Genomic DNA, 16,714 nt, shown 5'->3' on the forward strand with positions numbered 1-16,714 from the left:
GACGGGTCGTAACTGTGTGGCTAATAAGTTGTTTTGTATTGTCCTCACATATAAAATAGTAATCAAAAACAACCTAATTCGAAAATTTCCACATTGTTTTGACTGTTAGTTGAGTAATTGCGTCTATTAAACTACTCGACGTTTTAGTCTGAAGTGTTTTTGAGTTACAGACACTATTATCGATTATTACAGATATTCCACAAGAACCCTAGAAATAACGAATGTGACTTGCAATTTCAAGATATTTCAATGAACAAGACTTGATGACAATTTGGTGTAATAGTTCGCAGAGGCAATCCCTGACTGGTTTCCAACTCAGAAACAGTAAATGTAAAGTTTCATTGTTGAATGCTCACGTGACTATGACGTTTTCTGACTTGTGGCCAATGGATGTATCTATTTCTCTGATTACTAGTTGGAGATTCTCTCTGCGAACAGACCTAGTATTGCATTGCAGGTCTTGCTCTTGTGGGAGGGCTTCACTTAAATCTCCAAATTAACGCCTTAGTTGCTTTGCAAATAAAAGTCGCATATTTTTTAACCTTTTTGCCTTTCAAATCGAGATTTGCCACTAAATATTCTAGCTTATTTTCCTGTTTATGCATCAATACCCGGTAGTGTTGAAATGCTAACAAGAAACGAATCCAGTCATAACACTCCCACGTTATTTTCTGGAAAACAACAACTATCTTTGATTCGGAAATATGCCAACACTTCAATGAAATGCAGCTTACATAAACAGGTAGATGGCGTATATTGAATGTAATCCTGACAAAGTAACCGTTTTTTAATGAAACTCTTATTGTTTGATTACTAACTGTTTAGGTTGAAAGAATATGCACAGATGTTTTGTTTGAACTATGTCGAACTCACTATTAATCCATTAATTTATCGGTTACCTTTCGATTTGCGTCATACGTACAGCAAAATACCAAGCATTGCTGACTTTGAAACGTTTTTGTTTTTATGCAGTTAGTTCAAAACAGTTTTCAATGTAAGCGCTAATTTAGTTCATATCGCTGATTACTGTATGTATTTATTGGTTTATTTCCAAGAAATTTTAAAATGTGTTTTTACCTTATATTGTTTCTCTTTTGCAGTAACAACAGAGACCAGAGGAATCGAGCAGAAAAGATGCGTCGTGATAAACTCAACTCTTTGATCACGGAAATGTCAACATTGATTCCTATGGTTCATCAAAGTCCTAAACGACTAGATAAAACAAGCATCCTAAGAATTACAGCCGCCACTTTAAGATTACATCATAGTAAGTATTGATTGAAAAATATCATTCCAAAACAGAAGATACTCTTTTTCCATCTTGAATGAAGCCATAACAGGAACTGCTTTGTTGTTTTGAAGCTTGCCATCCTATCTAGCATTTTACATCACAGAAGAGGAAAACTTTAGGAAACAAGCTTCATATTCAGCAAAGATGAAAGGACGAATTTCTATTATGTCTCGATGATCCACCTTTGCATTCACAACAGTAATACTAAAGGTTTTTGGATATTCTAATTTTTTATATTTCCCTTGTAATGAATAACAGGTTGATGCATATTTCAAGTGAATTGGTATTATTTTAATTTGATTTCTCAATCACCTGTATATGCAGAAATATTGTTCTTCCACTTATTGGGACCTTATAATCGTTCAAACTGCTACACAACATTTGGATCAGTATTAATTGACTAATTAAGAGATAAGCTATCTAAAAAATTCTTAAAGAACCACTGGAATTATCATCAGTCTGGTATTTCTCAATATTTTAGATCTGAAACTACCTTGCAGCTATCTCATTCAATAATTTAATAAAAGATTGATACACTAGGTAGGTGTATTTATACCACAGACAATCAGATCACCTGTGGTTTTGGCTCGTAGGAACCTGAAAATATTTTCTAAACATCATAAATTTTAAACGTACAAAAATATAATTTAGAAGAACGTAGATTTTACTAAGTTGTATAGTATAGTCATATCGGAGAACAAATTTAGATGAATCCAAAACTGTGTGTGAATTCATGTGGGTGGTTCGAATCCAGCTAAATGTTCTTTTTAATATGCCATTCAAATTGTAATGTAAATTGTATTTGCCCACCTGCCTTTTAATGTAATTGTATTTACTAATTTGAGATATTTTACAGCTGTAACTAAAACAACCGTGCCTGCAGTAGGATTGCCGAATTATGTGGACCAGTTCATGCTAGAGCAACTGGTATGCGAAGAAATGAACGGATTTCTGCTGATTGTAAACACATCAGGCAAAATTATATTTGTATCTCATACCGTCGAAAATCTACTCGGACATTTGCAAGTAAGTATTCATAGAAATCATCAAGAAAACGTCAAATTTGAGAGTTTGGGATTTATATTATTTCATCACTATTATCGCGGAAACTAAATTGATTACTTGGTTGACGGAGTCATATTTTGGCAAAGGATTGTACATGATCAGGAAATATTTATATCTCCACATGCGTTGGTTCATAGCAGTTATTTTGCAACAATGTAATATTTCCTGTTAAAACTAATGGTGCACAGTTTTTGCATGAAATTGTACTGCAAGTTATAATTTTGTGTTGTTTTGTATTAAACTATTGAATGGATTCCGTCTAGCAAATGTGACTTAACAGGTATAAAATATGGGGATGTTTTGTATTGAGTCAGTAATACTAGTCTAATAATAGCACTCAGAGGTTCATTTCTAGACGAAACATTGTACAAATATTGATTCAAGAAAAACCCCGTTCATGTATATTTGAGGAGGAAAATTTAATTATGTATATGAATAAAATTTTCTATGTACTTACTCTCAACTGACCTCAATTTAAAATGTCAAATAAATTGGTTCATACATTTGAAGGAACTGAATTTGTTTGGGACAAAAAAAATATGTAGAAATATTTTATATGAAGCAGAATGAGATAACTGGATAGTTTGCTGCATAACCACATTTATCAATTCCAAACGGTTCAGACTCCGTCCAGTAAATCATATTGGTGAAAGAAATATTCTTTTACACAACTTCCTCAGTTCCATGGGAGTACTTAGGCAGGTTTTTCTGTATTAAATGTTGACAAATGATCATATTCATTAACTTATTATGTAGTATAATTATTGTTTTGTTTACAGACTGATTTAATGGGCCAGCAACTATTTTCAATAACTGATCCGGAAGATCACCATACATTGAAATTATACCTACGCTCGGAGGGAGAGGTCAGTGCATAAATCAATACTTTATTGTTTTGTTGGTTGTACAGCACTTGATTATATTTCTTTAGACACTGATGTATTTGCCAATCAAGAAAAGTATACATTTTTACTTTACTTATTACCAGTATTGCTGTGTTGATTGCAGTTTGCATAACGTGACATACCTTGCTTTAATATAAATCACTAACTAAAAGTATCGTGGGCTTTTATTATAGTGCAAGTTGCTTATAGTCTGTTAATTCTTTAAAAAAAATGTTGTTACTACTAACATATATCTTGGTAAATAATTAAAGTGTCTTGCAGAGTGACAAGCGAAAAAACTTGATTTAGTTTTTATTACTTTCTGTGTATGTTGTCTTAAAAACTGCATAGACAGTTTAATCTTACATTACGTTATTACAATCACATTTAATTGTTTTACCAGTTAGACAAATTATGGAAACTGGATTTCTGCATTCAACTGAAGAGGGCAGGTCCCAAATCAGAGGCGCCTCAATACGAGTCCGTTCGAATGTTAGGCACTAGTAGAAACTTTGCAACATCTACAGCAGCTAGTCCCAGTACCACTGATGACGGTAGGAGTATGTCACCTTCCTCGTCTACGGCCATGATGCAAAACACGTTAAATACTCAGGTAAATATGCAAAATATAAAGGAAAAAACAAAAAGTTGGCACTCAAAATAATTAGTCTGATGATGCTTGAAAGCTGAAATTGATAATCTGGAAGAACTGGAATTGTAGTACTTCTTAATGACATAGGATCCTTGAATGTTAACTAGTAATAACAGCTTTGTGTTAAGAACCAATTTTGATTGTTAATCAATGTTAGTAAACATAATAAAAATCATACGCATATTCAATGTCCCAGACTTGCTTCAAAGTTATAATCTAGCAATCATTATCCTGTTCACTGCAAATACTTGCTTTCAGTCTTAATTGTGGAAACTGGTGCTCAAAGCGTGTAAAATCTTACACATTAGAATTTAAACGTTGGATGGCAAATGTTCAGAACTTTGTAATTGCACCTGAAACGTGATTTCAGCTTCACTTCCAAAGCAATCAAACTTTTGGAAACTCACGATATTTGGGTCTTGTAACATTAGTTTGTTATAATTGAAAGACTAGACTATTAGAAAAAGTTAGATTGAAATGATAAACAATCACTAAAAGCTTTTATATTAACTCTTGAAAATTTATGAGCTATCTACTTAATTCATGACTTAAAAATGAAATAGGTTTTTTAATTTGATTAAATGGAAACTAAACGGGTTATGTAACATAACCAAGGGAACAATATTCATATTACTTTTGAATGCGGTTACCTATTTATTTTAACAAAATATCCACGTGGCCTGTTCTCGGTGTTTTATTTGAAAAAGTTGTTTCGTGATTAAATTTGTTTTTGTTTTGCGACTTTTAGCACACACAATGATGTCATGTTTAGTTTTTTTGATACAAAATGCATAACTAATACTACGACATAAACTTTTACCTCAAATAGAACTTGACATAGAGCAACATTAATTTAAATCGAAAAGCAAAATGCAAATTCCATTTGTCAATGAAATTGTTAGAGGTCGTGCGCAATAATTAATAGAACACAATTTGAACATGGTCCAAGATAGTAGGGTAAAACGCATTTACGAACACTACCGACCGGACTGTTTTGCATTGCAAAACGTTTTTGGCAAGTATCTTTTAATGTAATAAAAGTTAATATACTGACTTTTTAATAAAAATAACAAAGTGCATTCACATGTCCAAAATAGGTGGAGACAAAGCTTCAAATACCTTATTAAATGAAATGATGCTGAATGAGTCAAAAAATGTTCTACCAAGTAGCCAAGTTGTAACGAGATTTCTATTTTTTTTCACCTGGTTTTTTACCGGCATATGACACACACGAAAAATATTAGTGCAACCTACTCTGAATCTTTGTTAAAGCTTTGGAACGTACTATTTTCTTATGAAAGTCCAGTTGGTAACCACATTGAGTATGTTATATTTTTCAAAATTATGATATAGCACTACAATTAACTTTTAGTGGTTAGTTTTTTTCTACAATTTGTGATACTATCCTTTGAAGAACTGTTCTGAATTATTAACTTATACTAGGAATAAGTAAAGCAGTGACTTAGAAAGATTATAACAAAGTAATAACCGGAAGGGGGCGTGAATTGTAGAGAGCTTTTGAGAGGAGGATAGTATAATAAAAGAAGAACAAATTAACAGTTAAATGAGATGAGAATTTCTGGGAAGCAAAGAAGGAACAGTAAAAATGAAACAAATAGTTGAAACACAGTTAGTAAATCACAATCTGAGCATATTTTTAACAGTTTGAAAGCCTCCATGACCTGCTCAAGGTTTTATTACAAAAATAGTCAATTAACATTTTCATTGTCGAACCTGTATGATATTTTATTTCGTCGTTATCAGGACGTCATCAAGCATTTATTAGCACTCTGTTTACATAATATTATTTGTTAAAGATCGAACACTATCGATTCCACTGTAACCATTTGTATTTGTCAGTGTTGTGCGTAGACGAAATTATCTATTCAATTTGTTTACTAGTAACTTTGCCCTTCTCACTTGACTTTTATTTCGCAATCAAAAATCGTCAGTAATTGCATACGTTACGTGTAACAGTTCTGAACTTTGTTATTGATCTCATAATTTTACTATCGACGTTCATATATTAGTAATTATTTTTTCAAAAATATTTGTTTTGATATGCAAAGCTTCACCATAAATTTCTTGTTGTTTTTTCTCTGCTTCCTAGCAATAACACTTAAAGTGGTACTGATTAGCATTCAACATCTATAAAACAGAAGACCTGTTTTCCCACATATTAAGAGTTTTTGATCGTTGTGAAACAAATTGAAAAATTTATATGCAGATGATGATACATACTGTTTACGAACGGGATTACTATTGACATTTCATGGTACTCGGAAGGAATTTTGTTTGTCGGTTGTGTGTAGCGAAAATAAACTCGGATTCCGATGACACACTCATTAGAAAGGGTGTTCGAAGGCCTTTTGCGTAGGAAATAAATAGCGCGGAAACTCGTGGTTGTGCCTCTTAACATAATCTGAAACTATATTATTGTAATGTTCTTATTACACAACGGGAAACCTACACAATCTCAGTAGTTGTCTGTTTTCTCTTAGTTAATCCAAGTTGTCATTTTAAGATCAAAACGAGTGCAAAGAAGGTCTATTATGGCGAAACGAACAAATCCAAATCGGTTTCACTATTGACCACGAACAATCTTGGCAACATGGTTTTGCTTTCTAATGCACAATGACAAGCATCCAGCAGTTTGGCAGGTTCGAGTTATGCTTGCACAAGAGATCAGAAGTCACCTTTATTGGCTTTGATCATATAGGATTTGTGATGGTCCATTGCCCATTTTATTTCTTTCTTCCCTTTATATTTTGTAAGGTCCTTTTATGCTAATTTTAATTTGTTGAATTTGACAATTTAGCTTGCAAAATATTCTCTTCCACTGGTAATAATGTTTGAAGCTCACGTTGGGCGTCAGTTCAAGTAGAAGTAATGTATTCTGTAAAGAAATGAAACAAGTTTAAATCTTTGATTGTTTATATGGTAATAATCAATAAAGATGTGGAGTGCTGAAAGTTATAAAACTTGTTATTATTGAAAGCTTTAAAAGATTATGAATCAGAGACAATGTAACCAAATAACCTTTACACCCAGAACGTGTGTTTTTCACTAACTGTGATGGCACTCTCAATAAGTACTAGGGAAGTACATACCTATATTAATTATTTTGTGTGTCTTTGTTTTGTCCCTTATTCCACCAAAATAATTACTTCTGTACAGTTTAGATACAAAACAAATTTCCTGATTAACATTAAGTGGTTCTACATCATTTCCAACTGAGTTGAACGAAATTTACCGTGCAGCTTGTAAAATCAGATACAAAACTCTCAGTACATACTGGGCGTTGGTGAATCACAATAATTAATACTGTTCTTCTGAATTACGATTGAAATAGTATAGTAAATACTATAATCCAATTAATGTAAGAAATGGTAAATTTGGTGCAGAAAACGAAACTATAGGTTTATCACAGTCACAGTTTTAAGAATTTTTGGTATCAGAGTTCTTCAAATTTACATCAAATGAGCAACTAGAACTGCAATGTATTCCACTTGTCAAAGTTGTATTTAAATTAAAAAAATTGGATTAAATTGCCAAAATTAAGAAATTCAGATTCCAAACACAACTTCTAGAAAAAAACATATTCCACATGATGGGCTCACAAATTTTATTTGGGATTTCGTTTTCAGGTTATAGTATTTTTCGTCAGAATCAACCGTCCCCATCCATTAGTAGACAGATTAGTAGCAACCTCAAGAGACGAATACATTACAAGACACCTTATAGATGGTAGAATAGTAGCCTGCGACCATCGTATATCACTGATAGCTGGATACATGACTAATGAAGTTACTGGAACGAGTGGATTTAATTTCATGCACAAAGATGACGTTCGTTTCGCTATGATCGCGTTAAGGCATAGTAAGTATCACTATCAGATACAAATTAATAGTTATTTATAAAGCAAGTGTCTTAAACGATTTTTTATTCACGAAAAGAACAATTGGGCCCACGAGCGAGCGAGTGGCCTAAGTTCTTCGAGTGAATAAACAGGTTTAAATCACGTGTTTTATACAATATTTTATTATATTTCGACGTCTTCGTCTTTGTTTGTTTACATATGTAAATAAGCTAATGTCATTCAGAGTAACTTAAAAAAATTTTACACCTCTAGTGAATAAAAAAATGTTTAAGTCATGGCTGCGAATAATTGACTAATAGGACGAAATTTAATAAAATATGTGATGACATGTACTAGGATTTCTTCTAATTATTGTACTTTCTTAAAGTGTACGATAAGGGTGAAAGTCGGGGCAGTTCTTGCTATCGGTTGAAAAGCAGTAACGGGCAGTTCATTTACTTAAGGACGTTCGGGTTTTTGGAGGTTGACGACAAAGGTATTGTCGAGTCCTTTATGTGCGTGAACGTTTTAATGGATGATGAGGAGGGCCAGTACTACATCGAGGACATGAAGAAACGGTTTGCAGCGTTTTTCAACAGTTCCCTAGCAAAATTGCCGTATGAGGAGAAGATACAAACGCCCAGTTTGCCTGAATCAACTGTAAGTACTGACTCGTACATGGTTTTTTCTAGTTTTTTTTTTATTCCTTGTTGTTAGAAGCAACTCCTAATAAAACTATTTGAAATACAATTTTTTACATAAACGTCACTTGTAGCACTAATAATGTAGACCTGTATGTAATATATGGTAGGCTACTCAACACAGCGCAGTGTTGGAACCACCATCAACGCTTCCTGTAATTTCGGACGTGACGGAAGATCCTAGAACTCTCCAAATCGCCATAAACGAACTGATGCAAAACCTTCCCTTGCCCGAGGACGAGCAGGCTTGCAATATCTTTGAAGAATCCAGTTTTGCCAATTCCAAGCCTGGTTTTGTTTCAAATGGCTTGACGGTAAGTCCCAAAAGCTTTTTCGATCTTAATTGTATCAAAATATACAGAACTATTATCAGTAGATCACTTGCAACTGTAATTTTTTAGGTACAGATAGTATTGCTTGAGGTTAAAAGATTACCATTTTGTTCCGCTAATTATTTGTATAAATTAACTTTTTTTGTTGCAACATACTGATAAATTAAGAGTGGGTACACAAACAGCTTGCAATTGGCAAGACTAAGCAAATACAGGGTCCTAGAATGTTTTGTTGTGTTTAAACTGAAATAAAACAAATGTTTTTGCCTAAGAAATAATTAATTTAATGGGAAAATGTAAACAATAAACGCGGATTAAAAATAATGTTCTCAAAATGTCTTCCTTCCCGTGCCACGCATTCTTGAAGTCTGGATCTTAAATTCTTGAGGATTCGCAATTTTAAAGCCCTGAGAGTACGTGGTGGTGTCTCGTACACCTTGGACTGTAGATAGCCACACAAAAAAAGTCCAGGGGAGTCGGGTCAAGACTTCGTGGGGGCTAACGTAGGTCCCTTCACTTTGAAATGACTTTGTCCAGAAACAGGTCTTGTACCGTTGCTATTGATTTTCTGGTGGTGTGGGCTGTGGCCCCATTTTGCTGAAACCAGGTATTGGCATCAAACCCCACGAATTCGTTTCCCCATAAAATTGTTCAACATATGAACATAGCGGTCACTATTTTGACTGTAACAGGTTGGCCTCGGTCGTTCTCAAACTCTCAACATTGCGCTCCACACCGTGACTTTGGGACTGTGTAGGGGTTGTTCGTGCTTCTGTTCAGGGTTCTCATCAAGACATTCTCGATTAAGTAATTTTCGAAGAAACCATCCTGTGTGTAGTTGTGTGACTAAATAATCCGCAACCTTCCTCGACCTGGCAAATACAGAGTAGTGGCGCCAGTAAACAGCGTTGTCAAACTAACGCTCTCTAAAAACAGCATTATGGGACACCCCGTACCTATGTGGTTTGCACGCAATGAGTTACTTTATAATGTAAATTGGAACTGCATAAGACTAACCTTTACGAAATTTTACTTTAGTCATTGACGCTACAACCACGAGGAACGATGACTGGCAGTAAGAGATCATTGGCAAGTTCCCCCGAGACCAAAAAACGACCGCGGCTTGATAGTGTCAATTCGGATCCACCCGAATTGTCACCGGCGATCACTTCGTCGGATCATCTTTTTCATAATGGGTCTCCAGATCCGTCTTTGCTCAAAATGCCAAAGGTAATGTAATTCCTTGTAGTTCTTTAATCTCGAGAAAACATTAGAAATAGCTACAATAGTAAAATAAATACACATTGAAAGATTCTAGTTTTATTAAAAGTTAGTAGCATGGTATGAATGTATGGAAAAAGTTAATTAGTATTGAAATAGAGATAATAGTACAAAGTACAATTTCCAAAACAAATAGTACTGTTAAGCTTTTTCTATTATACATACTTACAACAACTATAAAATATTGTAGAAATAAAACAATGCTTTTAGAAATTCGAGATGTTAGCGTTAAATATTTTTGCAATGTAATTGGCTAACTTTGATACCAACCATTATAGTTCAGTCAAGATAATAGTGACAGAAAATATCCCAAATCTATTAAAAGTTTAAAACTCATTGGACTCTTGGGAAAATAAAATGTTCTTTGGATTTTTCTGATAATGTCTAACACAAAGTGACGTTTTTCCACGTGGCAGTATTTTTGTGTTTTTTGTTACAGCTAGAAGAGCAATATTCGGTGTTAGACACGGATTTCTTGCTATCGGAACATCAACGCGGAACATGAATCAAAGTGCAATGAATAACATAAAAGACTGACTACGGGCCATACTTAAGGATGGAAGAGGCGATACAGGTCGGGGAAAAGGGGAAGGGCGTAGATAATTTATTAATAGGCTGGCGATTTACTGGCCGAAATTACGACCTCAAGTTTCTTTAGATGAGGTGTTGCGACTGATTTTTTTCAGTTAACCCCGATGGGTAAACTCGTTCCTACGCGGGGTGAATCATTTGAAAGCGCCTTTTTTTTCTTTAAAATAGTAGGTTAAACAAGATGAAGTACAAACTTAGAAAAGGAAAGACTTCGAGATCTCCATTCAACGGTCCAATTTTTGATATTCAAACTCGGTTAAATGGCTTTTTCACCCCGGCGGAATGAGCCATAGATATTTTTTTTTTGTTTTGTTTTAAAACTAGTGGTAATTATTGTCCCAGACATTACACCGAACCTGATTAGGATTAAGCTGGTTAAAACGGCATTTGATTGACGGTAAAAAAAAAACAGGTTTCTTAAGCTTTTAAGCCTTTTAGTTTTATAGTCAAAGTATAACTAATATTAGGTTACTGTTTTGTTGATTCACTTCAAATTTGTTACTTTCTCTGTTTTGTTATTAGTTGAAATTGTTAAACTAAAGGAGATAATTTAAAAACAATCCCCCTGAACGTTAATCGAATGCTGGGTCATCACTAGAGTCCGGATTAAAAAGCACTAAAATCGTGAAAAAAAGCTAATTATTTTTCCAATCCAAATCCAAAGTTCTGGACTGCTTTTAAGGCATTTGAAACCTTGTAGAAGGTTCTAGAAACTTTTGGAACCTGCTCTAAAAGCGTACGGATACTTTTAGACTGTCTGGAAATGATTTGAGAGCTTCTAGACTAGATGAAGAGCATTTGGAAGCTTTTAGACTGCTCTAAAAGCTTTTGGAAGGCTTTCGACTGCTTTAGAAGCATTTTGGAGTTATTTCTGTAGTATTTTGAAATCTTTTTAGACTGCTTTAGGACCATTTGGAAGGTTTCTAGAGAGTTTAAAAAGCATTGAAGGTTTTTGGACTGCTTTTAAAGCATTTGAAAACTTATGGACTGTTCTAGAAACATACAGAAGCTTCTTGACTGCCTTGAAATTTTTTGAGAGCTTCTAGACTAGTTGAAGATCATTTGGAAGCCTTTAGAACGTTCTAAAAGCTCTTGGAAGGCTTTCAACTGCTTGAGAAACATTTTGGAGTTTCTGCAGTGTGTATAGAGATTTTTTCCAAAAACTACTTAGATGCAGTTTTTACCGAAAATTAGTTCAAAAATTTAACACCCTGTACCTTGGTTATTTTTGAGAGTTCAGAAAAGTTTAACCATTCAAAAGAAACGTCTTGTATTTCACTTTTCAGTGGTGTAGAGCAAAAAATTCTATCTAAAAAATTGTGTACAGGGTGAGCAAAAATAATGACCCACTAACAATTTTGTGCACACCCTGTATTGAGGTTCAAACGTTACGTAGTTTGGTTATTTGATCCATTAAGACATTTGAAACCTTGTAGACGGTTCTAGAAACTTTTGGAAGCTGCCAAACTGCTCTAGAAGCTTCTAGACTGACTTCAAATCGTTTGAGAGCTTCTATAGTTAAGTTGAAAAACATTTGAAAGCTTTTGGAAGCTTCAAGATTGTTTTGTAAGCTTTTGCAAGACATTTTGGAGCTTATATAGTGTTTTGGAATGTTTTGACATTTTTTTAGACTACTTTGAAGCATTTGGAAATTATTTGGTCAGTTTAAATTTGTAAATTAATACTTACCCATTTTCCAACAGATAATTGGAATTTTTTTGTCTCTCAGAAGCTTTCAATATCTCAATATAGCTTGAAAAGCTTCAATTGTAAATTAACCTGTACAAAATAAAACAAAACAAAAAATAGCAGCAAATAAGCATAAAAAACTAAATTAAGCACAAAAAGAAGAAAAAATAAAGTAAATCGTTCACATTAGATGTCAAATGTTGGCTGATTTTATTATTTACGAAAAGCAAAATTCCTAGAAATCCGGACCCTAGTCATCACCAATAGTTAGCAAAGAAAACGGAACTAAGTTAATTTTTTAGCCGTTAAGTTAAGATTGTATGTACATAGTTAAATTTGTATAATTGTACAGATTTCTATTATTCTCATAAATATTTGTTATATAAAGTAAATAAAATAAAACGATAATAATTTCTGTGATTGTAAAAACCAAGAATTTGTTTGCAAAACGTTCAGTAAAACTTTAACATAGCCAAATTAAAAACAGGGTTATTAAAATTTCACTTACGCATGTATTATGTATTAAACTATGACTGATGTTTTCTTATTGTTTTTCGGTATTAAAAACTAATTGAGTTCAAGTTTTGCTGAACAGTGTAAACTCCTTGTTAAATGTGGAGTAACGTGTGGAGAAAGATTGTGGCGAATGCACCGAACGATTAATGTTAAGTTTTCTGTTAAAGCGTAAAATCAAACACATTACCCTACCTAAAACTTGTCAATCCTAAGGAAAAATTTACTCAAACTGTGTTTAAATTTGCTTGCAAGCTTGACAAAATGTTAAGTAAATTGTAAAATCACTCAATATAATATAAATATGTGCCGTGGATTAAGGGAATCCGCGGGTCTTGCGATCAAAGACCCGTCCTATAGAAAATTAGAATGTAATACTGTATGAATCACGATATTTGTTTAATTAAAAGTCGTTTTTATTATTGACTGTTATTTTATTTTTACTTTTTTTCAGCTGGAGAACCATTTTCAGCACAACCATTTACAACCTTGCTCTTCAGTTTTACTCACAGTGGAAAATAAAGTAATATGGTATAATTCTTGTAATATATATACAAACTTATTCAGCATTTTTGAAGGTTTATGCTCTGAAAGCCACGCAGATTATGTAAAAATGCCAACGAGGATTTACAAAAGCGAAACAGGTACAAATATCTTGAAACAGAACTTCTTATACATCGATCCACAGGCATACATTATTAAGTCAAAAGTGTTTATTAGTTCTGTTTGCACAATTTGTATAGAACATGTCAAATAATTATACTAATTCTAAGGTGTAAGAAAATTGAAATTGAAGCAAAAAATAATACAAAACACAATATAAATCACAAATAAAACTTATATTAACTAATAAAATTATAAAAGAAACCTAATCTAATACAGCAAAACATTATACACCCGACTCAGTCATTAAAAAATTCCTCAAGTCACTATTAAATTATAAACTGTTCCTAAAGCCCCATACTATCACTCGTATCTACAATACCTAGTAGAATACTATAGAATATAGTATATTGATTAATGAAGAATTGCAGCGTTGGTCTGGTCAAAGCACTCAAACGAGGTAAGTAGAAAGAACGAAAAACAAATAATTGGAAAGACAACACTCTGCCGCAGTTAGCTGGGGTCAAAATAAAGCGACATAGGTAATCCAAAAGTTGATAATTACAGGGCGGCAAAGTTAAAATGTATAAATCAATTTTTAATCGTAGTTTTTATACCAAACCATTTAAAATTATGAAGTTAGGTATCAGGGGGTTTTCTGAAATGGGGAATTCATATCTATAAATCACTTTTTGAGTATAGGCGATTTTGCCTGTTATTTCTGCTTAGAAAAAGTATATCTTGCAACCGTTTTCGAAAAAAATGTGTTTGAACTACTAAATGTACGTTAATCTCAGTCTAAAACAGTCTCCATAAGTAGCTCTGTAACTATCAACTTTTGGATTAAGGCAAATATGGCTAAATCGCTTTATTTTGACCCCAGCTAAATGCGGCAGAGCGTTGTAAAGAGCTGCTTGCAGGGACACCCTGTATAAGTATAAAAAGCTGTCCCAATACAGAAACATTATCTCCAAAAATCGCACTTCGGTGAAATAAAAGGTTTGTTCATAAAAACTCACCGAAAAGAAAGGTTTGAAAATTAAAACTACATGAAACATCAATAATTATGATCAGTCAACAAACTCTCTTCATCTATGCATGCATCTATGGCAATTATTGTTTTTACTTGCAGTGATTTTTATTCACTATATATTGATTATTTACGCACAAATGCCAAGGGCCAAACAATTTTAACTTACAACTTAGGGCATTGGATTATTTTTAGTGCCTGTCTTTTGAGAAAATTTCGGAAAAATGCTTTAATAAATTCTAAACTTTTCAATGATCATCAATTATCTGCTCAAATGCCAATATAGTCACTTATAAATAAAATGATAACGCATTCTTCTCATCAATTCAAGTGGTACACTAATTAATGAATAAATAGAAAATAATCTTTATTATCAGTAATTTATTTTGACCAAATCTGATTATCACGAACACCAAGACAGGAAGTTTTAGATGGTTCGGTATACTTTGATGTGTGATGTTGAGAATGGAACTAGAAAAAAAGCATAATAATAGTCATCACCACCATGACCACCATAAACCCAGTGTCAAAGGATATTATCCTCGAGATGAACAACTTTTTTGGGTTGTTTTAGCGTTTTTTGCTGTCATACCGTTGGGGTTACTAATACTGAAGATACAACGAAAAAGTAAGTAAAATCATAGCTCTCTCTGGATAGCTGATAGATTATTATAAATTGAAGCAAAATAATTACCTGAGCAAACTTAAATAGTTTCAGAAAGATGTAAATCTCAAAGAGAACAGAATAGAAGTAGTGGCAGAAGATCTTCTTGTCAAGGTATTAATTGATACATTATACTTTCTCATCATCTTACTTTGAATTACAGTTTCAGAAAGTTGTGTTAGTGATGTGGAAGTCAGTGTTTACTCTATAACAAAGCAAGATTACAAGAACCTAGCACCACCCAGATATTCTGCCATATATTTGCATCCAACACCAGTTACCTATGTTGAACCACCACCATACTCACCTCCCATTAGGTAAAGAAGAACAAAAGAGAAGTGTCTGATCTAAACAACTTTAATAATTTACTAATATCTCACAGATCAAGAGTATAGTCTTAACATTGAAAGAGTTACAAGTAATCACTATTTGTGTATCAAGAAATCGTACTAGGAATAATTATTCTGAAATGTAATTGCATGAATATTACATTTCATTTCTTTTAGAATAGTTGTTTGATTTGCCAGAAATAAATGAAATGATGTAATATAGTACATACTGAGAAAAACTTGTAAAACAAGTAGGATTCTTTCTGAAAAAGGGGTTTCCTGGCTTTTTTTAAAATAGTGAGGATGATGCTGCTTGATATTGAAAATGAAAACATTGTGTCATATAAGTTATGGAATGGTTGATTTATAATGAAAATAGCTGTTGGGGATATTTGAACAAAAGCAAAAATACATTACAACAAACATTTTAATAAACACTTCTACCTTCTACTTATCAACAAAAACTAAATCTGATCTACAAGTACAAAGTTTTGATGTTGTTTTTCAGGAATCACATTGAAGTATTTTTTATAGAATTCTTTGCTTTCTCTGTGACTGTAGCAATACTTAACCCAAGGATGATCCCAATTCAGATTAGTCTTCTCACATGTAATCATCACTCTTCCAGGTATCATTGCAAACAAAGTGCCATTACGTCCTAGGCCAACCTAGCCAAGTTATTCATTTATAATTTTTAGGGAATGCAATAAACTAGTAATATTTACATTTAGCCCTGGATGAAACCTTAACCGTAGTTGGGTGGCCAACATAGTTCCAATAGTTACTTCATGTCCATCTTGTACCTTCCAGCCTCGACGTTTCGGCTTCACTTTAGGGTGGGTGTTCCGGGTGGAGCCTCCCTGTTTTTTACTTGCATTCCTTATGCTGTTTACTGAAAAGCTCAGGATTTGAGGGTTGCTCTAGTTTACTTTCCAGTCAGGACTTACTTAAAATGTTTTTTGGCGTCTGTAAACTGGCTGAAGAAGTGATATTTGTTAGAAAATTCATGGTAATTACAAAAGAGTAGTATTTTTTTTGTTTCTATTTAAAAATGTTTGAATTTTCCATCCACCATCACATCCCAATGTTGAAAAGTGAGGTTAGATTGAGGTGTTTTTATTGAACGTCTCTCAATAGCAGTTTACTTTCAGATCAATAGGTCACGTGGCCACAAGGTGATTTTGTAATGATAATGTCATATGATTATTAGACCATACCTCTTACCCCACA

General features: G+C 33.3%; 3 protein-coding genes across 6 annotated transcripts in view; 2 read left to right on the top strand and 1 right to left on the bottom strand.

Annotated features, from left to right (window-relative positions):
- The window catches only part of LOC145731995 (neuronal PAS domain-containing protein 2-like), a 51,919-nt gene extending 38,637 nt beyond the window's left edge, over positions 1 to 13,282 (top strand). For 3 of the 4 annotated variants that reach the window (XM_081984004.1, XM_081984005.1, XM_081984003.1), the window contains 9 exons: positions 1,101 to 1,267; positions 2,148 to 2,317; positions 3,136 to 3,222; positions 3,644 to 3,853; positions 7,540 to 7,771; positions 8,140 to 8,411; positions 8,563 to 8,766; positions 9,823 to 10,014; positions 10,505 to 13,282. In XM_081984004.1, the coding sequence (XP_081840130.1) occupies positions 1,101 to 1,267; positions 2,148 to 2,317; positions 3,136 to 3,222; positions 3,644 to 3,853; positions 7,540 to 7,771; positions 8,140 to 8,411; positions 8,563 to 8,766; positions 9,823 to 10,014; positions 10,505 to 10,570 (1,600 nt within the window). In that variant the 3' untranslated portion in view covers positions 10,571 to 13,282. Of the gene's footprint in view, positions 1 to 994; positions 1,029 to 1,100; positions 1,268 to 2,147; positions 2,318 to 3,135; positions 3,223 to 3,643; positions 3,854 to 7,539; positions 7,772 to 8,139; positions 8,412 to 8,562; positions 8,767 to 9,822; positions 10,015 to 10,504 lie in introns of those variants that run through there. The other variant, XM_081984006.1, reaches the window with a different exon arrangement.
- Positions 13,283 to 13,569: 287 nt separating this feature from the next.
- On the top strand, positions 13,570 to 15,663 carry LOC145731999 (uncharacterized). The gene is made up of 5 exons (XM_081984010.1): positions 13,570 to 13,921; positions 14,913 to 15,119; positions 15,204 to 15,269; positions 15,319 to 15,472; positions 15,538 to 15,663. The coding sequence occupies exons 2-5, from the start codon at positions 14,948 to 14,950 to the stop codon at positions 15,548 to 15,550; spliced, it is 405 nt and encodes a 134-aa protein (XP_081840136.1). The 5' UTR covers positions 13,570 to 13,921; positions 14,913 to 14,947; the 3' UTR covers positions 15,551 to 15,663.
- Positions 15,664 to 15,893: 230 nt separating this feature from the next.
- mRpL27 (mitochondrial ribosomal protein L27) lies at positions 15,894 to 16,598 on the bottom strand. The gene is made up of 3 exons (XM_081984009.1): positions 16,432 to 16,598; positions 16,210 to 16,376; positions 15,894 to 16,152 (listed from the first exon to the last, which is right to left on the bottom strand). Exons 1-3 carry the CDS (start codon positions 16,490 to 16,492, stop codon positions 15,949 to 15,951), a joined length of 432 nt encoding a protein of 143 aa, XP_081840135.1. The 5' UTR covers positions 16,493 to 16,598; the 3' UTR covers positions 15,894 to 15,948.
- Positions 16,599 to 16,714: the final 116 nt, after the last annotated feature.

Source organism: Ips typographus, linkage group LG7, assembly GCF_016097725.1.
Source record: "Ips typographus isolate SLU linkage group LG7, UJ_Ityp_2.0, whole genome shotgun sequence".
Lineage (NCBI taxonomy): Eukaryota > Metazoa > Arthropoda > Insecta > Coleoptera > Curculionidae > Ips > Ips typographus.

Bases quoted from the DNA above. Each gene is read 5' to 3' on its own strand.
- LOC145731999 (XM_081984010.1), top strand. From the start codon at position 14,948: ATGTTGAGAATGGAACTAGAAAAAAAGCATAATAATAGTCATCACCAC. The intron at 15,120-15,203 runs GTAAGTAAAATC...AAACTTAAATAG, and splicing joins ACTGAAGATACAACGAAAAA to TTTCAGAAAGATGTAAATCT. The intron at 15,270-15,318 runs GTATTAATTGAT...TTTGAATTACAG, and splicing joins CAGAAGATCTTCTTGTCAAG to TTTCAGAAAGTTGTGTTAGT.
- mRpL27 (XM_081984009.1), bottom strand. From the start codon at position 16,492: ATGAATTTTCTAACAAATATCACTTCTTCAGCCAGTTTACAGACGCCA. The intron at 16,377-16,431 runs GTAAGTCCTGAC...TGAGCTTTTCAG, and splicing joins GACGCCAAAAAACATTTTAA to TAAACAGCATAAGGAATGCA. The intron at 16,153-16,209 runs GTAAATATTACT...TAACTTGGCTAG, and splicing joins GGTTTCATCCAGGGCTAAAT to GTTGGCCTAGGACGTAATGG.